The 19,235-nt window shown below is 36.0% G+C and overlaps 1 protein-coding gene across 12 annotated transcripts in view; it reads left to right on the forward strand.

The window, feature by feature from the left end:
• The window catches only part of ROBO1 (roundabout guidance receptor 1), a 733,077-nt gene that overhangs the window by 641,431 nt on the left and 72,411 nt on the right, over positions 1-19,235 (forward strand). For all 12 annotated transcript variants that reach the window (XM_068910680.1, XM_009667915.2, XM_068910696.1 and 9 more), the window contains 3 exons: positions 4,201-4,321; positions 8,048-8,186; positions 9,466-9,593. In XM_068910680.1, coding sequence (XP_068766781.1) covers positions 4,201-4,321; positions 8,048-8,186; positions 9,466-9,593 — 388 coding nt within the window. The remainder of the gene's footprint in view (positions 1-4,200; positions 4,322-8,047; positions 8,187-9,465; positions 9,594-19,235) is intronic.

The raw sequence follows: 19,235 nt of genomic DNA on the forward strand, positions 1-19,235 counted from the left end.
GTTCTTTAATCATTGTATTGCCATTTATAATTAAGTGGTACACTTTTAAGGTACAGACCGTGTCTGACAGGTTAATATCACGTGCCCATCACATTTTCCTTCTAAATAATATGTGATATTATATATATGTGAATATTATGATATTGCATATACAGAGCTGAGGTTACATGAACAGGGGTCAGTGTTTAACTCCTCAGTCTGAATTTCATTTCCTTATGGATTTAGGCATGCTTTAGAATTATTTTGCCGTGAAGCTAGGAGTTAAAATAAATTAAATGAGAAGATGCCAGTGATATTTATATTTGGACTTCACAAAAATTTTTCTCATGTCTTCTGTCTTTTTCATATTCCATGTCACATTTCTGTGAAAAGTACATGAATCATCCACATATTTAAAAATATTTGTAATATATGATTTGTACATACAAAAATTTACAAACACTCACTCAAATATAAAAAATATGGTCTTAGGATAAGTATATGTGTGTACAGCTATATGAACACTGGGTGGTATGTTGTAGAACCCCTAGGTAAGTTTTTATGGATTTCGTTTATTGAAAGAGAAATTTGATCCTTTATTTGTATATGATTTTTTCCTGGTGGTGGTCATAATTTTCTATTCTAGGCCTAGTTGACTGCCTCAAGTTTTCTGTAGGAACACGTCTTACTGTTGTTGAAAGAAATAAATGAATTGGGCTTGCCTGAATGAACAGTTTGCTCGTGAGTAGCAAAATATGGCCAACCAAGTCATAGAAAATCGCTTTCAAGGAATCTTTATAAATCACCATGCTTTCCTATGTTCTATTGACATATATGCAACAATCCCTATGTGTTACAAGCAGCTGCTGTGAACTGCTTGTCACAATGTTTCTCTTATCAGCATTGAGTACTATTTTCATTCTCTGCTCACACAGCCCTCATAAGTTTATTGGTAGATGCGGAACAGAACAAAATCCGGAGGAGATATAAAAAGTCAAAAAATGCCTTAACATTGTTTCTGTGTAAATGAAACATGATACCAACTTCCGAATTAGACTTAAAGCTTTGGCAAATAGCAAAGCAGAGTTCTTTTCCCATGGTATGTGATATCTATCAGAGGTGTAATAGAAGAGTTTGGTGTATCTTGTTTACTAGGAAAAAATTATCTTTGAGTTTAATATGATAATAACTCTTGTGGTAGTTTGGGATGAAATATTACACAATCTGCCACTTTTTCAGTGTGAAATACTATCATTTGCTACTATAAAGTGCAGCTGATGTGTTCAGGCAGGGACACAAATATGAAAGGAAGAGCCAAAACACTCAAATTAAGACTCCTGGTGACTGCTAAGTGTCCACACATTATAAATAGTTTTAATTTGCATCATTTCAGATCCTACCTCCAAAGGTGATTTGGCTCTTTGCTGCTCTAAATCCTGGATATGAACTTACAGCTTAGTAAGACAAGGAAATGAGTTTTAATGTAGCGCTAATTTCTTACAAATGCCTACAAAAATGCACGTGTGTATTTCATTGTGTACTTTCTGTTAGTTAAAACAATTATCTGTAGTTCGTAGGTATCTGTAGGATTTCCTGTTGAGAGAAAACATGGCAGACTGCGTATGGATTTGTCATAGCTACAGATTTGATTTGCAATACCTTATTAATATATAGAAAGGCTTCATCACTCTTACTCAGATGGTGGGTAGATGATTGTTAAAAATTAGTGGAAAACTTGGGTAGTGAACCAACAGAGGAAGTACACTTTTTCTTTTAGCCATCTATGAATGCACAGTTGCAGATATATATAATTCCACATTTTACGTACACATTTTAATTGAAATGTTATTATACCCCCATAGCCATCATGCTGGCTAAAGTTCTAAGCCTTCTACTGCTTTAAGGAAAAAAAAAAATCAACAAATAAAAAACCGTCAGAAAAAAAAAAACAGAATGCATTCTGAATTCCGCCTTGGAACAGTAACTACCTTCACTAGCCGTATTGTGTCTTTGAAAGTTGTGTCTCAAAGACCATGACAGCCGTGAGGCTAGGAAGAGAGACTCTGTAGGTTTATGCAGGGCATGAATGAGAATACTGCCACTGTCTCTCCTTCCTGATGTAAATCTCTAAATAACTTGGAAGAGGAGCACCTTTCAGTAATTTTTTAGGTGTTTCAGATGTTTCTGCTTTAGTTCTTTCCTCTGTCTAAGCTTTGAAGATTTAAACTTGTGATGAATAAAGCATCTGACATTGCAGGTAGATACAAGACAGCACTTCACTTAACATCTAATAAGGTCTATAAGACATTCCTAGAATAGTTCTTCCTGGAGGTTATGATTTGTACAAAATATGCATTTATGCCACATTGTAAAGGCTTTGGATGGGATTTTCTTAAGTGCTAAAATCACAAAGAGGCACAAGTGCTATTGAGCACCAGTGGGGCGTAAGCTCTTAAGATGCGTATGAAAATCGCAACTTTCAGCTATATGGGTTTGAAATCATCAGGTAATTCAGTAACTCTTGTGACCTGCAAATATACTTTTATGTTAAATCCCGTGCACTCCAGTACTGATACACATGTATACATTTTTGTACCTATATCTAGATGTATTTATTTAAGTACCACAAAATGCACATAGAAATTTTTATAAAATTGTTTTTAAAAATCCTTTACATACATTAATTGAAAATAAATAACTTTCTGTGATTTAGGGAAGTGTAAAGCAAGAATAAATAGAAATAGATTTCTAGTTACATGTTGCATTCTCTTCTCATGCTTACCATTTGAGGCAATCAACAATCTAAAAATGCACTTAGCTGCTTGTAGCAAATGTATTTGCAGGTCACCTTTATTTTTTTCCATTCTTCATGCCTCACATCCCCATGAAATTTCAGCACTGCTAGATTTCTGGGTGATAAAAGACATACCTTTTTTGTTCTCAAACAATGAGTGCCGAAGGCAAAAGAATGAGATTTGTGTGCAACTCTATGGCAAAAGAATGAGATTTGTGTGCAACTCTATCTACATTACAAGTGCATGTTCATTTATCTCAATAACTGACTGTCATCTTTGTGTGCATGCATCTTACAATGATAATAAGGACCCCAACACTGCTCAAGATGTCAAATTTTCAGGGATAGATTTCTAGCTACAGGCAACCTGAGCAAAATGCCTCATATTGAGAACGTTCTCCTTCTTGTCACTGACCACAGTAGACGCTTTAATGTAGCTTTATTTTTTCATTCCACCCATGTCTTGAACTTCAGTGGTTATCATATGTGATTGGAGTCATAAGTCTAAGTTCACTTAAAAATGTAATTAATATAATTAAATAATATTTTAGCATAATTGCAGTAAACATGGTATGTATTCAGTTGCCTATTCAATTTCACTGCATTTTGGTGGACTTTGAAACTTTTCAACTATTTTGGAAAACAAGGGAGAGAATAAATGTTTTTAAAGGGAGATCAATTTTTTTCATATGTTTTTCATATATTTTTAAATAAAGTAATAAAATTTGGAATCACAAAGGGGAAATATGTGGTCTAATTTTGGGGCTATTGGGATTCCATTATCTTCCAAAGAACTGAATTAAGAGTTGAGAGCAGAACATTATTAATTCATTTCTCAATAAGGATTTAATTGTTTCTGCCCAACTGCTTATCTTCCTGTGAAACTGTTTATTTAAAGGTGAAGAGCTAAAAGGTAAAAAATTTCCATTGTTTCCTTTAGGAATGAAAATGAAAACAAAAACAAGAGCAAAATTCATTCAGAATAGTAAACTTGACCCACAGTAGGATAATGCATACATTTCTTATCAAGAAAAAGTCACTGTAACACTTGATGTGAAAATAGGATTTATATTCAGTGCTAATTTTTAGTACTCTGTCTAATTATATCAAAATACAGTAGTGCTCATAAAAGAAGTATAGTGCTTCTGGCCAGTGAGCATTAAACAGAATGTTGAAGAGCCAGTATTACGGTAGAGAGAAATTAGAAAAGAGTAAAAGGGGTACAAATCTGAGAAACTTAAAAGCAAGTTGTAAAACCAATACTTTCATAAGCAAGTTTTTTGCATAAGAAAACTAAGTTAGTAGCAAGTTTGGGTTTTTTTTTTCTTTTTTAATGATTTGAAAAATCGCTGCTCACTCGTTTTTTTTCATTATCTGTAACAAAAAGGCCTTTTTCAAGTTAATAAATATAACCTTGATTTTCCTAGATCAGAGGAGGAAAGCTTATGATCACATACACAAGAAAGAATGATGCTGGCAAGTATGTTTGTGTTGGAACAAACATGGTTGGAGAGCGAGAAAGTGAAGTGGCGGAGCTCACTGTTTTGGGTAAGAACTCTACTTTTAAGAGTCTGCTAAAGATAATGTCTGTGAAAATGAAAATGTCCAACTTTCATGTTCCTAGGAAACTTTCTGTTAAGGATCATTGTCCTCTGCTTCCTTTTCGGTGTTTGTATTGAAAGTGTTCTTGTCACAGTTGTGTTCTAGCAAATGGGTGATGATTCATGGCTTTGCAGCCCACCTTGGAATGTTCTTGCTATCAGAACTCACTTTCAACTGGGCTTTCAAACTGAAAATAATTCCAGTGCTCACTAACTGCATCAGAACAATAAAAATAACAGAGGAAAAATTAACATCATGAAGCAGGCCCTTAATATTTCCCTCTCATTGAAGAAAAACAGAATTACTCTAAATTTTTATTCTAAACAATTATCTTTTAAGTTATAGTAGCATGGGCTGAGTGCTACGAAGATACAACAGGTCTCCTTGTTCAAATCATCCTAATGATCCTTAAAAATAGATTTTCATTCAAGATAACATAGTTGAAAATTATATTTTTTGTTACCATTGCAGAAAAGAAGTTATAGTTCCAGCACAAAATCTCAGACTATCTTCAGATCTCTGTAGATACAATTTTGATAGTTTTCATTCAGATTGCATCTGGTGTTACTTCAAAGTAGGGAATGCTTGAGGTAGCTTAATTCTGTTTGCAGAAGGAACAGAAGTTTTATCATCATAGGACTTTCCAAACTGAGAAATTTGAGCTCTCTGGTTTTGATTCCAGTGCTACGGCAGTTATCCTGGCTCTTGCTCTATTTTTTTTTTTTTTTAATTCAGATCTAAGACCTGACTTCTCAGTCTTTGGCACTTTCAGCTGTCTTCAGTGTTTTTAGAATCGAGGTGCAGGCAACTTGAAGTCCTGATCAGAGTTGTATATGAATCAGCGTTTTTCTTAGCAAGATGAGAACATATGTTATGTTAAAGTTGCTGAAAACTTACCAGCATCCAGCGAGATAGTGCAGTAACTTCTTAGAAGCTAAGCAAGACTTCCTGTGATCTGCCATATTGTTTCTTTTAGTTTTTATTTTTATTTGTAGACACTTCAAGGCAGTTGGAGGAGAAATTTATTGTCAAATTGATTTAGAAATTCCAAGCAAAATATAGAGTTAAAGGCATTTCATGGCAATAGTTCTGACACTAAGCTCTTGTTTAATTGATCTGGTTAACTATCCATCAGTACACTCTACTCCTAAGCAAAGAATCATAACAAGGATTGCTGTGTAATCCATGTTGGAAAGTATTACTTTGATTCTCTTACTGAAAACTTGTAAGAGGGATTCATTACAAAGAGATGGCTTGCTTTGCCTTCTTTTTCTACGTCTGGTTTTCTCTTCAAATGTATTTCTGATTTTCAGCCTGGAGAAACAAGTAAGTTTTTTTTTTTTTTTTAACAGGAATGTAAAGCTTTGAATGTCTTATCAGTCTATGTCTAGCAGTCTTTAATACACTTTATTCTTTCAACTCAGGGCTGTCTTAGACTGAGAAGCTTGCTGACTTCATACATTAATATCATTCAACATAAGTCTTCTGTTTATGGTTTGTGGTTATTTGAAAGTTGAACTTTTGCTTTTATGTCTCTACTTTAGATTGGGGGGGGGGGGGAGGAGGATTAAATGCCAGAAACCATAATATTAGAAAGTTTCGAAGTGATCCTTGCTAAGCTTCCCTTTTATTTACCAAATAATTGTGTGACAGAGATAAATACTTACGCTAGCATTGGTGCTGATTTCCCTTATCCATTTATGTGTTTAAATAAGAGGAGTATGAATGGGCTGAGGAAAACTCTTGTTGGACTATTACTCTTCTTTTAGGAAAATGATCTAAAAACTATATGCCTCTTGCATTTTTTTGGTGTTGCATAGCAGTCTTGGCCTTACCAGAACAGTTCTTTTTCTCTTGCATAATTTAGTTGAATATTCTTCTCAAAACTATTCTTACACTGATGTTTAATCTGGAATATTTCATCCTGGATACGGATTTTATGCTTATTGCGCCTACAAGAAAATAGGAGAGGTTAAGATGTTTATATATGTGTTTTTTAATTCACAATTAGATTCATTTCTATAGGCTGATGTTTTATTTCTCATTTCTTAAAGATGAACCTAACCTAGGTCTGACAGCTTAAAGGTCAACTTGTTGTTTTATCTGACATTACTTGTCTAACATTGCAGACATAGGCAAATTTTCTTTTAACGTGAGTGTCCAGTCGGTCTAGACATCCTCAGAAATGAAGGCAGTTCTTTTACAGGGCTTTGTTTAGTCCTCACTTCCATTTCAGTCCTTTCTGAACCATTCAGTAAGGTTTTTTCGTACTGAATCTCTAAATCTGTTTGCAAAGCCAAAGTGATATTGCAAACCAGCCTTGTCAAACCTGAGACAGACAGCAGACACAAAGAATATGGGATTGTCTCTTTATCCTTCTGTCCAGTTGTTTTGTACTCCTAAGAGAAACTTATGGCACGTTTTGGGGTATTCAGTTCCTGACTGTGCCAATGGCTTGAGACTCTTCCAGTTCCAGGGAGATGATATTTCTCTCTTTAGTATATGCAAGTCAAAACGTGCAGCTGTCTTCTCAACTCCCTCAGAGCTTTTGCAGCTTTATAGGCAGCAAGATCATCTGCCTTAGGCAAAGGAAACTGTACAGCACTCCCTTGTTAAACCTTTCCTGTTCTTTTATAGATTATAAAACATGGACATCCTTTTGTCATCAGATGCTGTCTTTCTAGATGGGTGATCCTTCCTGGCGTATCCCTCTAATTGTTAACAACATTTTATTCCTTGTGCATGTGCAAACTGCATTGCATTTCAGTCTGGAGTGAAACTCTATTAATATCCTAGCATCTTAAAGCTATGGACCCTGTTATTATGTCTACGTAGAAAAGTGTATTGATGCCTTCCCTGAAATTTCCAACTGGCAGTGGGTTTGCCAGAAATACATAGCCTGTACTGAGATCCTATATTGTTTCAGAAAGCCTCCGAAAAAGTATGCAGTAATTAATCTGACTCTGGTGAGCCAGGGCTGGGGTCATCCATGCCCTACGATGTGATTCAGGGATAACAGCAATTTTCAGGAACAAGAATTACAAAGACGACATTGTGGGGTTTTTTGGCTTGTTTTACCCTCTGTGTGCTAGTGAAAGAAAATGTTGTAACAAAGCATTTGAGATGATTGCCTCATACACTAGTTGCTACTGACACCTGCAAGCACTCTCACAGAGGTGCTGTGCTGGGCTTAGACATGCAGTGAGACAATGTGTAGTTTGTGCCTTCTGTCTTTGGAAGCAGCACAGCAGGTGGGCAATCGTTATTCCGGGGCCTTGCAGCAAGTCTGCTTCTGTTTGAGGATTGGTATGTGCTTAGATTTTCTGTGCAAGTTGTATTTTCTTTTAGCGATATTTAATATGATGATATGTGAGAAGTTAGGAAGCTGATGTGTGGATCCTGAGCTGCCACTGAGGCTGTGTGCCCCTGTGCTGATGGTCGTAGCACCAGCCACCTGCAGGGCTGTGGACCTTCTGCCTCCAGGCCGAGAGCACTTGTCCTGGGGTCAGGAGCTAAAGGAGCATTGGCACAAATGCCTCCATCACATTCACGCTGCTGCTCTCATTGCCCTAGAAACAGGAGGTCTGGGAAAATAGCAATTCAGGCACAGAACTGCTGGATTTGTAGTTCTAATCCCCTCTTTTTCTTTTCTTTTCTTTTCTTTTCTTTTAGAAAGACCATCTTTTGTGAAGAGACCAAGTAATTTGGCTGTAACTGTGGATGACAGTGCTGAGTTTAAATGTGAGGCAAGAGGTGACCCAGTCCCGACAGTAAGATGGAGGAAAGATGATGGGGAATTGCCAAAAACAAGGTGCAGTAAATGCAGCTATCTCTGTGATAAGATCCAGTTCAGTATATAATGTAGCATTTTGACATCTGACAGCTAGCAACTCTTTCACTTCAGTGGAGGAGGCCGGGCTGATCTAATAAGACATTTCTAATTTCCGTGGTGCGCTATTGCAGTTATAAATTATACTAATACTTAGGAAGCGCTTGTGTTCAGGCATTTGTCATGAAAATACAGAACAATTACAACAAAAAAAGTTCTAAGTTCAGTCAGTAATAGCTGGCATAGATTAATTCTTCACTTAAAGAGTCTACTGTAATTATTAAAACTTTCAAAGAATGTATATTAGATAATAAATTAGGTTACAACATCAAGAAGTATATATAAGAATTGCAAATGATGTAAAATGTAGTATGTTAATGTACAAAGCTGCTGGTGGAGCATATGTTTTTTGTTATTAAGTCTCCAGTTTACTTTTTCTCTGTCCTTGCTCTAATTCAGAGTAAAAAGTAAAACACCTTTTTAATAAGAAGTGCTTTCTGTGATAGATTATTTCTTCATTTTGTTTAAATTCCCAATCATCAGTGAAAAAGCTGTTGGGAGTCTGAGGGGCTGAAAGAAGAAACACTAACAGTTGGTACCTGTCATCCAAATCTAGTTTCCTGTTAATCTAGACTATAGCTTTAATAAAAACTATTGCATTTTTAAGAGGAAAATCTACTTTCCTTGAAGAGAAACACATTGACTGTATTATACAAAGAAGAGAAAAAAGGTGATGAAAGGAGAGGAAATAGTATAAGGCCACCTCATTTCTTTAAAAAATGATTGCACGAGTTGTGATTTATCTTGACTTGAAGCAGTTCTTGAGTTATCTTCTTGAGAACAATGGTTTCTTTTCAACCATGTGTAACAAATTGATAGATTCGGATGGAAAATTTTAGGAAGAATAGTAAATATTATTAATTTTACCTGTTAAAAGAGTTATAATGATAAAAAAATTCTATGTTAGAGCTTTACGTCTGTATTACACCAGTGAACTTCTGTTGAGGTCAGTGAAACTGATTCACACTTTGCAAATGAAATCAGAATGAGATTTTCAAATATTTGCATATTTTTTGATTTGAAATTTTGATTTTTACATTTTCAATTTGTAGTATTTTATAAAGATTTTTATTTTGCAAGGAAGCATATAAATGGAAATATTTTAAAGCAAAAACACAGTATTCCTACATTTTACAGAAATTGTACAAAGTTTTATCTTATTCCTATAGTAGTCATTATTTATTATTTTGTATATTTAAAGATATGAAATCCGCGATGATCATACCTTGAAAATCCGGAAAGTCATGGCAGGAGATATGGGCTCATATACTTGTGTTGCGGAAAATATGGTTGGAAAAGCTGAAGCATCAGCAACTCTAACGGTTCAAGGTAAGAATGTTTCTTTATCTAATACTCTAACCCAGAATAAAGAAAAATGGATTTTTTATGCAGTGACATTATTGTAACGATAAGTAACTTTGTTCAGGATTGTAAAAGAAACCATGTGGAAATACAATTTTGGTTTGAGTAGTATTGTTAAGAAACTTAAGAGTTTCAAATTCAGCTTTTTCTGTAAGTGCTCTTTTCAATACTGGAATGGGGAATTAATTACATTTTGAACTTGGGTATGATTGGAAGCATGTTACAATTTTTATATCTGAAACCCTAACAGAAAGAAGAAACTGATGTTACCAAAGCACATTGCTTTAACTTGAAAACGAAGACTTATAAGTTCAAGTATCTGCTGATTTTTGTCAATTAAAGTAGTAAAGTAGTAGTGTATGATAAATCTGTGTATGTATATCTTTTAATACACTGACCCAGACCACTGGAATTTCTGTTGCCTTTTCATTATAAAAGCATATTATAGTACTACTGTTTCTTTGTAAGATAAAAATTCAGTGGAACTCAGGGAACTAATATGTATAAAAATTCTTCATTGCCTTTATATACACAATCCAGATGTTCACCATTCAGATAATCCCTCTCTTCCTTTCCTGGCTAGCAGACAGGCAATGATGTCATACTGATGCTTTTCTGCTAAGCACTGATGTTCCTTCTGTCCTTTTCTCTGCTCAGTGGGAATTAGTTATTATGGAGTTCTGGAGAAGTATTGGTTTAAAAGTATTTTATTTAGTAACAGGCCCCCATTTTGACACATTTACTGTAACAGCAAAGGTCTTGTCCTTAATCTGCTCCGCTTTTTCCAGTGCCTGACACAAGGAACATTTGGTGTCCTTAGCATCTGTAGCTGCTAGAAAAATATAGGAAGGAATTCTTTTGTTGAAGTCCTCATAAAACCAAGCATTTTGAGATGTTCTGTTTTGTTAGTCATCTTGCTGTTTATACATCAAAACTAATACCTTATGTTTGCAAAATAATCAGCTTTTATGCTTATCTTTTAAAATAAGAGGTTAACACATGAAAAATAAACACAACTTATTCAAAAGAAAAAGAGTGGACTATTTTAAAACCAGTGATTTGTTCTGGAGAACACTTCTTATATCAGCTGTTAATCTTGAAACCCAAATTAAAATGTTAATATTAAGGAAACTTGTTTTATGACTAGTTGAGCAGTTACATTTCTGCAACTAAGGTATCGGTAGCCCTAATCCTTCATAGTCTTATTCTCATAATAAGCAGATAGAGTCTTGTGATCCCGTTTAGGTTAATGGTGCTACTCGGATATAAAATAAGTACGTAGATATTAGAGATCTAGAGTAAGAACTTCGGAATTTTTATCAAACAACAGTACTTTCAGGAACAGGCTCATAACCTAAGCCTTGGTTCAGCAAAACACTTCAGCATGTACCTAGTTTCGTTTGTGCTTTACGCAGCATGTGAAAAACTCCATGCTTTAATCATAGTTAATTCATGAGATGCTTACAGTTAGTCCTGTGTTTGAGTTGTTCTCTAGATCAGTACCGATGTGGAGGAGGGGAGATCTAGTCCAAGGCCTGGGATGACTGGAATTATTTCAGTATATTTCATGACGTTTTCTAACGGATATTTTTCAACTTTAAAAATGTACTGCATCAGCTCATTATCGAAGGGGTTGTGGGCTTAGGAATATAGGCCTATATTAGGGTGTAGAGTTAGACCTTATCAGGGCTTGAACATGTTCACTACATTAAGTGGAGGATCATCTAATGAAGGCATCATGCTCAAAAGATGAATTCGGAATAGTCCTAGTACTGTCTTGTTAAACCTCAGGATCTCAGCACTTGCCTATACAATTGGTGATATCTTGATTCAGAGAAAAATTCTGCTTCTTAGAATATTACATTTGACATTTCATTGCAAAGAAGGATATGGGGAGACAGTAGGCTTTTTAAAATTGAGCTGTTCTTTCTAGTATTTCGTAGATTAGAAATAAATAGCATGATTAGTGTATTTCAGAGCAGTTTTTTATATAAGATATTAGTCACTGGTGTGGATTAGTTCCTTTGGGCATTTTTTTGTATTTTTTTTGGTTTTTATTTTTTTAAATTGAGAAATATATTGAGATAGTAAATATGCAATTAAAAAATCCTTACTAGAAGTCATTATTGTACTGATACTGCTATCTTTTCTGTTATTTTTTTGTAAGTTCTTGTATTACACAGTAGATAGTTACGTTGTAATAGCTTTGCTCTGTGAATGTTGTTACGGGATAATTTGTCTCCCTGTGTGAGTGGATTGCCTTCTGAGGCGTTTTTCTGTACTAATGGCCTCGTCGAATGGATTGATGTGAGAAATTCTAATGTCTGAGGCTAATTTGTAGTTTGTGATGTATTAAATTATGATTAAAATCCATTTATTAGAGTATGCAGGATACCTAGGCTTATGGAAAAAAAGTAAAAAATGCTTTCCATTCAGATTTTTGTCACATTTTCCCTTTCCTTCTCCTTCTCTTCTCTCCTCTTCCTTTCCTCCTCTTCCTCTCCCCCTTCCCACTTTTCCTTCCCTCCCCCCTCTTCCTTCCTTTTTGCGGGAGCATTTTTTCCTTCTTGTTTAAAACACACATGGCTTTTTCTAAAGGGTGAGCTTATTGACTATGCTACATTTTCAGAGATAGATAGATTTGATCTTGCTTTTTCACTGCTGAGATGACGTTAATCTGACAGTGTTCATGGATACACATGAAACATTGAGGAACATCTTTTTAATACGAATAGTATTTTCTCAGGGTGATTTAAGGACTGGAAGCGACAAGTCTTTCTGTGCTTTTGATTGGGTGTAGGGATTAATGAATAAGAGTGTGTTCTGTTTTGCCAGAGTTATTTCTGCTACATGTTTGTAAATAGAGGGTTATGTTACAAACCACAGCCTCAGAGTTTTGTCTGCCACCATGTACTTTCATTAAATTCAGCAAAGGACAAAGAGATCCCGCCTTTTCTTTTCCATGTCTCGGAGCAGACAGGAGTGGTTTCATGCTAGACTATCATCCAAAGAAAGAATTCGAGAGTTACTGATGGTAAACCCAGAAGAAGTACGTCTGTGTTAGGAAAGGAGTAGTCATGCTTTGTAAGTGTCTATACAGTAGAATTGCTATACTGACTGACACGCGACATACAAAAATAGGTTGATGAAATATAGTGAACTGATAACGTAGTGTTTCCACAGAGAGTTAGCCTGGATCTAGCTGTCGTATTAGCATTAGTTCGATACTGACCCTACGCCATCTGGCAGGCACCGGAGTGCGTAAGACATGCCCAACACTGCTCCGTATCTCAGGAAAACTGCACAATGCTACATCTAAGCTGTTGGCACTTCTGCATACAAACTCTGTCTTTATCTGTGGAGTAGAAAATCATCAACTCAGATAATTCACCTCTTCAACAGTTATATAACTGGATGCTAACTGTAGAAAATACAAATGATAGGCAGGTATATCAAGTTCACTTTGATGTTCTTTTTGCTCATGGCACCAGCATCACAGATTCTGTTCTGTGCTGATTATTGGAAGCAATATTTCCCTCTATTCAGGCTCCAGACCTGGGGAATTATAAGTGTTTCCTCTCTCTGTGTGATGTGCAGATGCAGGATTTTTGCTGCAACTCCAATTATGTTCACTTATGTCCACTTATGCATAGAAATCTAAATCCTTCACTTAATTTTTTACTGTTGCAACTTAAAAGCATTTCTGTCCTTGAAACTGTTTGGCAAGTTATCTTCTTTTCTCCTTAGAAAATTAAATTATGAAAATGTATTCCTGCTGTTACTTGTATTTTGCTAAAATCAGAATGTCACAGTCCACTGTTTTCATTTTGTAGTAAACGTGTAGCACATACATAAGGCATCCAGAAGCTTTACTAGTACATGTGGAAGAGTTTCCGTTCAGGAGATGACTAATTATTAAAAACAATCTCAGTCAGTCTCAGTCTTTCACTGCTAAGAAACAGTCCGAGGTGCAATATTTTACCAATCATCTGTAGTAAATAGCTGATATCTTCCAGGAGAAGAAAATGATGGCAGAAAATGTGCCTCGTGGCCCACTCCATCTCTCTCTTGCTCTAGCCCTAAGCAAGTTGGATGTATTTATTGTGGATGTATTTAATGTATGTGCAAGATGCTTTTCATGTTTTCTTGGATATTTCTAATATGTGTTTTGCTTAGCTTTATATCTTGGAGCCGGGCTGCAAATATGTTAGTACTATATACAATTCAGTTGAAGCCCATAGTCCTAGGACATAAACAAACTTTATCAAAGATACATACCTCAGAACTCAAGTTCTAAAAAGCCTTAGCTTTACCGTTAATGGAAATAGCAGCAGAGCTTCTTCTAAAACCTGTAAATTTCACATTTAATCATGAAAGTCCTTCTAAGTAAGTCTGACAACCAGAGGTTTCGCAAATTTTCTCCTACTTCCATTTGCATTGCTCCCATTTGCAGCACTTAATTAAGCTTTGCTTAGCATCTAAGTTTTTATTGGGTTTATGATTTATGCTGAAGCAAGTTTTCCTCTCTGATACAACTGGAAATTGTGGTTCTAGCAGAAGCCTTATTCAACAGTTGGCCAAGAAGCATTGTAGCAATGACAGTGTCGTTACTTCTCTGCAGGAACTGAAAGAGAAACAGGTTAAGTAGGTCTTGACTAGGACTTCACAAGAATAATGCAAAGACTGCCGCTGCTGGTGACTGCCCTTCGGTGCCCAACAGGATGGTAGTAAACAGCAATCCTTAAACTTCTTCCATTTCTTTTCCTCTAACAATGACCCTGGAGGTGCTCCCAATACCTGCTTAAACGTGCAGCAGCAGTAACTGAACTATGAATTGTAAAATTTGCCGTTCAAAGGTACTAAAGACATTCTGTGTTACTGTTTTGGCAGGAAAAAAGAAGAATTCCTCTGGAAATGACTCTGGCAAATTCATATTGTACAGCAGTGCTCTTTGATAAAGGTTTTTTGGCTTGTGATGTCATTAACTTTAGGGTTAGCAGAGCCTAATCTGTAAGGCTGAAAGTGACCACAATGTTCAATAAATGACTACTGGGTGTGATTTTGCTGCACTAGTCAACTAACAAAGAATTTTAATGCAAAAAAGCGGCACATGCTTAAGATCTGGAATTTCCTCCTCTTTCCACCTCCTTTTGGTACCAAGTAGCTTCAAGGCATGCTATAAAAATCATCTATCTGATTGGGCTTCTGGTCAGGGATGAGAATACCACCATGAATGAAAAGAAATAGGGGTTGCTCTTTTATCTGTCAGATATTATATACATTTTTCCACTGTATCAGACTGCTGGTACACATTGTAGTTGGCTGTAAATATAATTACTTTATTGGCATCTGAGCTACATACATTAAAATGACAAGGACAAAATGTAGATTTTCATGAAATTAAAAAAATACTTTTCAGATATAGGGTGGTTAAAATATGGTGGTTATATTATACAGATATATGGTATGTTTTAGAGTGAGGGTCTCACTGAATCATGGGTGAATTTAAACCCTCAAATTTTAAAACTAGGATCCGGATTTAAATCTGAGTTTGTCTCCGTGGGTCCCTATACGTCAATACGTGTGCTTTTGAAAGAATTGGTTTTAGGTCATATTCTGTCTTCAGTCCCCCTGAAAGAAAAAGGAAGAATACTAGTGATTGTCTAGTGAACTTCAGGAGTTCTTAATTAATAAACTTGTGTCAGGAGAAATGAGGGAAGCCACCTCTTGTGATTTGTGTGGCTGGAAGGAAAACAGCCCTTTTCCCCTTAATGACTGCTGTAAACTATGACAGCATGTGAGATTTCTATCAGTGATCTGAGAAGTTTGACTGCTACCTATTTCTAGTGAATGAATATAAATCTTAAAAGTTAATCAGAGGAACTGCATATGAGGAAACTGTCTGAAGAAGAGATTAGTGCCCTGAAGGGGCTTGTTCTACTGATGTGAGTGATGAACTCTTAAGATTCCTGAAGCGTTGCTAAAATACAGGTAAAAGAAGGAATCAATAAATATTTCAGTGAAATAAAAAAGAAATTAAAGTGATTTATAGTTAGTTCAAATCCATGTAACATATTTTAATATATAGCTGCTTCTATGGTCTTTAACTGGAGTTTCAATTTTTTATGTAGCGTCTCATGACAACAACAGCAATTGCTTACAGGGAAATAACGCTTAAAAAGTTTGGAGATCCCTTACTGCAATTTAGTACTTTGAAACAAGGAGGTGAGACAGATGTTTCTCAATAAGTAGAACAGAAAAAGTCCAAATAATTTGGAGAAATACTGCTATAAAAATATGTTAAAGCCAGAGGCTTTCTCCTGCTGAAAAGGATTTATTTGCTGTAAAGTTCTTAAAAATGATACCTTTTAATCACTCACTGTGAGAGTTTAAGAAAACAGATTTTATAAAATACTTCAGCACTCAATTAAAAAATAGTGAAGAAAATTTGAAGACTCTTTCCTAGTGCCTGCAATTTCCTAGCCCTATGGCCAGAGAAAAATCAAATACTTTAGTAGCAGGCGTCACTGTTGCAGACTGTATTTTGTGGCTGTTATTCTGAAGATAACATTTCAATTATTTCACCATTGGAATAGACAGAGTAGCATTTTACTGCAAGTTGTTGAGTGGGGATTTTTGTTTTTATATATAAAATTAAACAGAGTGCAAGGAATAATAGCTTTCATTAGTTGATTAATTCATTAAAAAAGTGCCTGCGCTCTATATATTCATTTTGAAATAAACTCAGGCTATATTAAATTATGCTAAACATCCTTAAAATGATAACCTAAGCCTTTTTTTTTTGCCTTCTTTCTAAGCTACATGTAATTTTCATATGGACTATATAGTCGTTATCATTAAAAAATAGCAGATACCCTGAAGGTTATGTATCTTTTTAGTTTGATATGATAATTAGAAGTATCCTTATGCAGTGTTCTTAATGTTCCTTGTAAAGTGTAAAAAGAAAGTTAATAACCTTTGCTCTCAACCCTGACAAAATGCAAACTTGCCATAATCTAGAGAAATACACTCCCTTATTTTTCTTAGATTGCGTGCATCGTTCAAATCAATCATCTCTATGAATTAATTGTTGACAAAAAAGGCTGACTTTTAATAACAGATGTTGCATTCAAACTTTATTTTGATAAGCTGTTTCAGGTACAGCTTGTGACTATGAATTATTTTTTGTTTGAACACTAAAACATTTTATTGTTAGGTGCTGAGTAACACTCAAGAACAGATAGTGGTAATAAAGCACCTTGCAGTCTTCACATGCGAACTGTGTCACCTAGCGAGCTCAATGTCAGGATCTTATAGTGTAAGAAAAGACTTGCTTCTTCAGGTTAAAATGCTAAATAACAAGTATGTCCATGTTAGTTCCTAGAGCAGATATCTGCTTGCTCCTCTTATCCCTGTGACCACACATGAATTCCCAAAGTTTGGGATTAGATGTTTTTTCATTTGATGATGGCGAAGGATGGGAGGACTAAATAACAAAAAAACCGGCAAAGCTGACAGGGTGGAGGTCAGGCACACACCTCTGTGTGCTGCCTTCTCATGGAAGTCCCAGGCTCACTAAACACACGTTGAAGGGAATTCTGCGCCTTGCCTTCAGGGGCATGTAGGGAGCTCCCTTCGCCCTTGCATTTCTCCTGCTCTCTCTTTTGACACAGTTAAGGTAGCGTATTGATACTTGGGCTTCTCTGTGCAGAGCAAGAAGTCACCTCAGTTATGCTGTGGTCCAGTCTTCCACCAGCAGCATCTCATCTGTTTCACTCGACAGTGTTCCTTACTGAGGATTGCATGTCACAAATAACATTTTATAATGATCAAAAGTTACTTCATTGTAGAAATGTATGGTCCTTCCATTTTTCGTGTGTGTTTGGTATCCATTTACCATTGGGCTTTGGTTGCTTTTCACAAATATCTTTAACTTATTAGAAAAAGGTTGCTATGGAGTTTAAATATTTTTTCCAACTAGAAAACTGTGCTATAAGCAGCTGAGAAAAAATCAACTCTATTGCCTTTTCAGCACTCATATCTTTTCTGTAAGTCAAAAAAATGCAATAGGAAGCTCCTAATAATTGTTCCAGTAGTATCCAGCTATCATAAGCCTCTTGTACTTTTGCCCAGCTTGTTTCAAGGTTGTCTGTCTTTTTCACTCTTTTAAAATACTGTAGTATAAATATTTGTAGTTACAATTACTTAGATTGCAGCAGTGCCCAGAATCACCTAGGTTCTTTTTAAACAGAGAGGAAGGCAATTTTTTCGCTGACAAATGAAGCCTAGGAACCAGAATTCTAGAGTTTGCTGCATAACTCCGGGTTTTCAATAGATAAAGTTAGACCAGTCCCAAGTGAGCTCACTAAACCTTTTTTAGTTTATGGTGTGCTTTAGGAGGACTAAGTCCTTCAAGGAAGGGGGAGGGGAGATAAGGAGATGAAAGAACCTAAATCCCTCCCTTCCTCTCAGCCACTCCATTTCAGCTTTCTCCCTGTCACCTCAAGGCAATGACTACAGGATTTATAAACATTTTAAACTGAGAGTGCTACGTGTATTGACCTGAGAAGTGCTGCCTTTTAAAACCATGCTGCAAAGTCTATTTCCACCTTTTAGATTTAACTGTAAACATCTTCCTAATTCGCTCCTGCAGAAGGAGAGATTATGAACTTTATTATTTTGTAGTTAGCATCAGCCAAGTCATACGCAGGTCAAAAAATCTCTTGTGAGTACATTTTTCACACTGTTCTCCTCCCACAAATTTTTGCAGCAGGTTCTCCCACACACACTCACTTGTGTTGCCCTCTTCATCCTAAATATTGAAATGTTTAAAAGGAAGATTCATTGCTCTGCTGTGAAGCAGGCATTAATATAAAATAGTTGCACAACTGAGACACAGCTGAGGTATAGTCAGATATACTGCCCAGCCCCCTCAGTTAAAATTAGAAGCTAAAAAAAAACCTCTTGGTCCTCATTAAATCTCAAAATGGCCAGAAATTCATCAGGAATTAAAATACCGTTTGATAGCTCCTGAAAACAAAATAGCACACAGCGGAAGGGTGTGGTTACTGCCTACATCTCGTGCTGTTTATGGGCGCAGGATGGGGTTGAAGCCCCTGAAGAGAGTTAAGCAGCTTAGTGACATTTTGACACCAATAATAAAAGGGACAAACCCATTGTCTGTTGCACCCGCTGCAGAGCTGAGGACAGATACATTTCTGCTTGCTGCGATGGAGAAAATCGTTGATTTTGAACATTTGGCAATTTAATTTGATCTCTAAAATTGGTTCTGGAATTAATGTTGTTAAACTGCCACATTGTATATATTATGACATACATTTTCGAGTAAATATTGTAATGACATAGCCTCACATGTGTCTCTCTCCTGATGTGTGTACCAACTCTAAATGTAATTACATTTTCAAGGCTTTATTTGCGCTGTCAGCATTAAGGAGCAGTACTTGCCTTTTCCCTCCTCAGAGCACTTTCTTTTAGCCTGCATTAACTCTCCAGAGTACGGATGATCATCTGCCCTTTTTTTATTCTGGGTACCAAGCCACCAGGCCAAATCCAGCCTGCCCGTCACATGCTGCGTGCTGGATTAGAGTG

Source organism: Struthio camelus, chromosome 1, assembly GCF_040807025.1.
Source record: "Struthio camelus isolate bStrCam1 chromosome 1, bStrCam1.hap1, whole genome shotgun sequence".
Taxonomy (NCBI): Eukaryota; Metazoa; Chordata; class Aves; order Struthioniformes; family Struthionidae; genus Struthio; species Struthio camelus.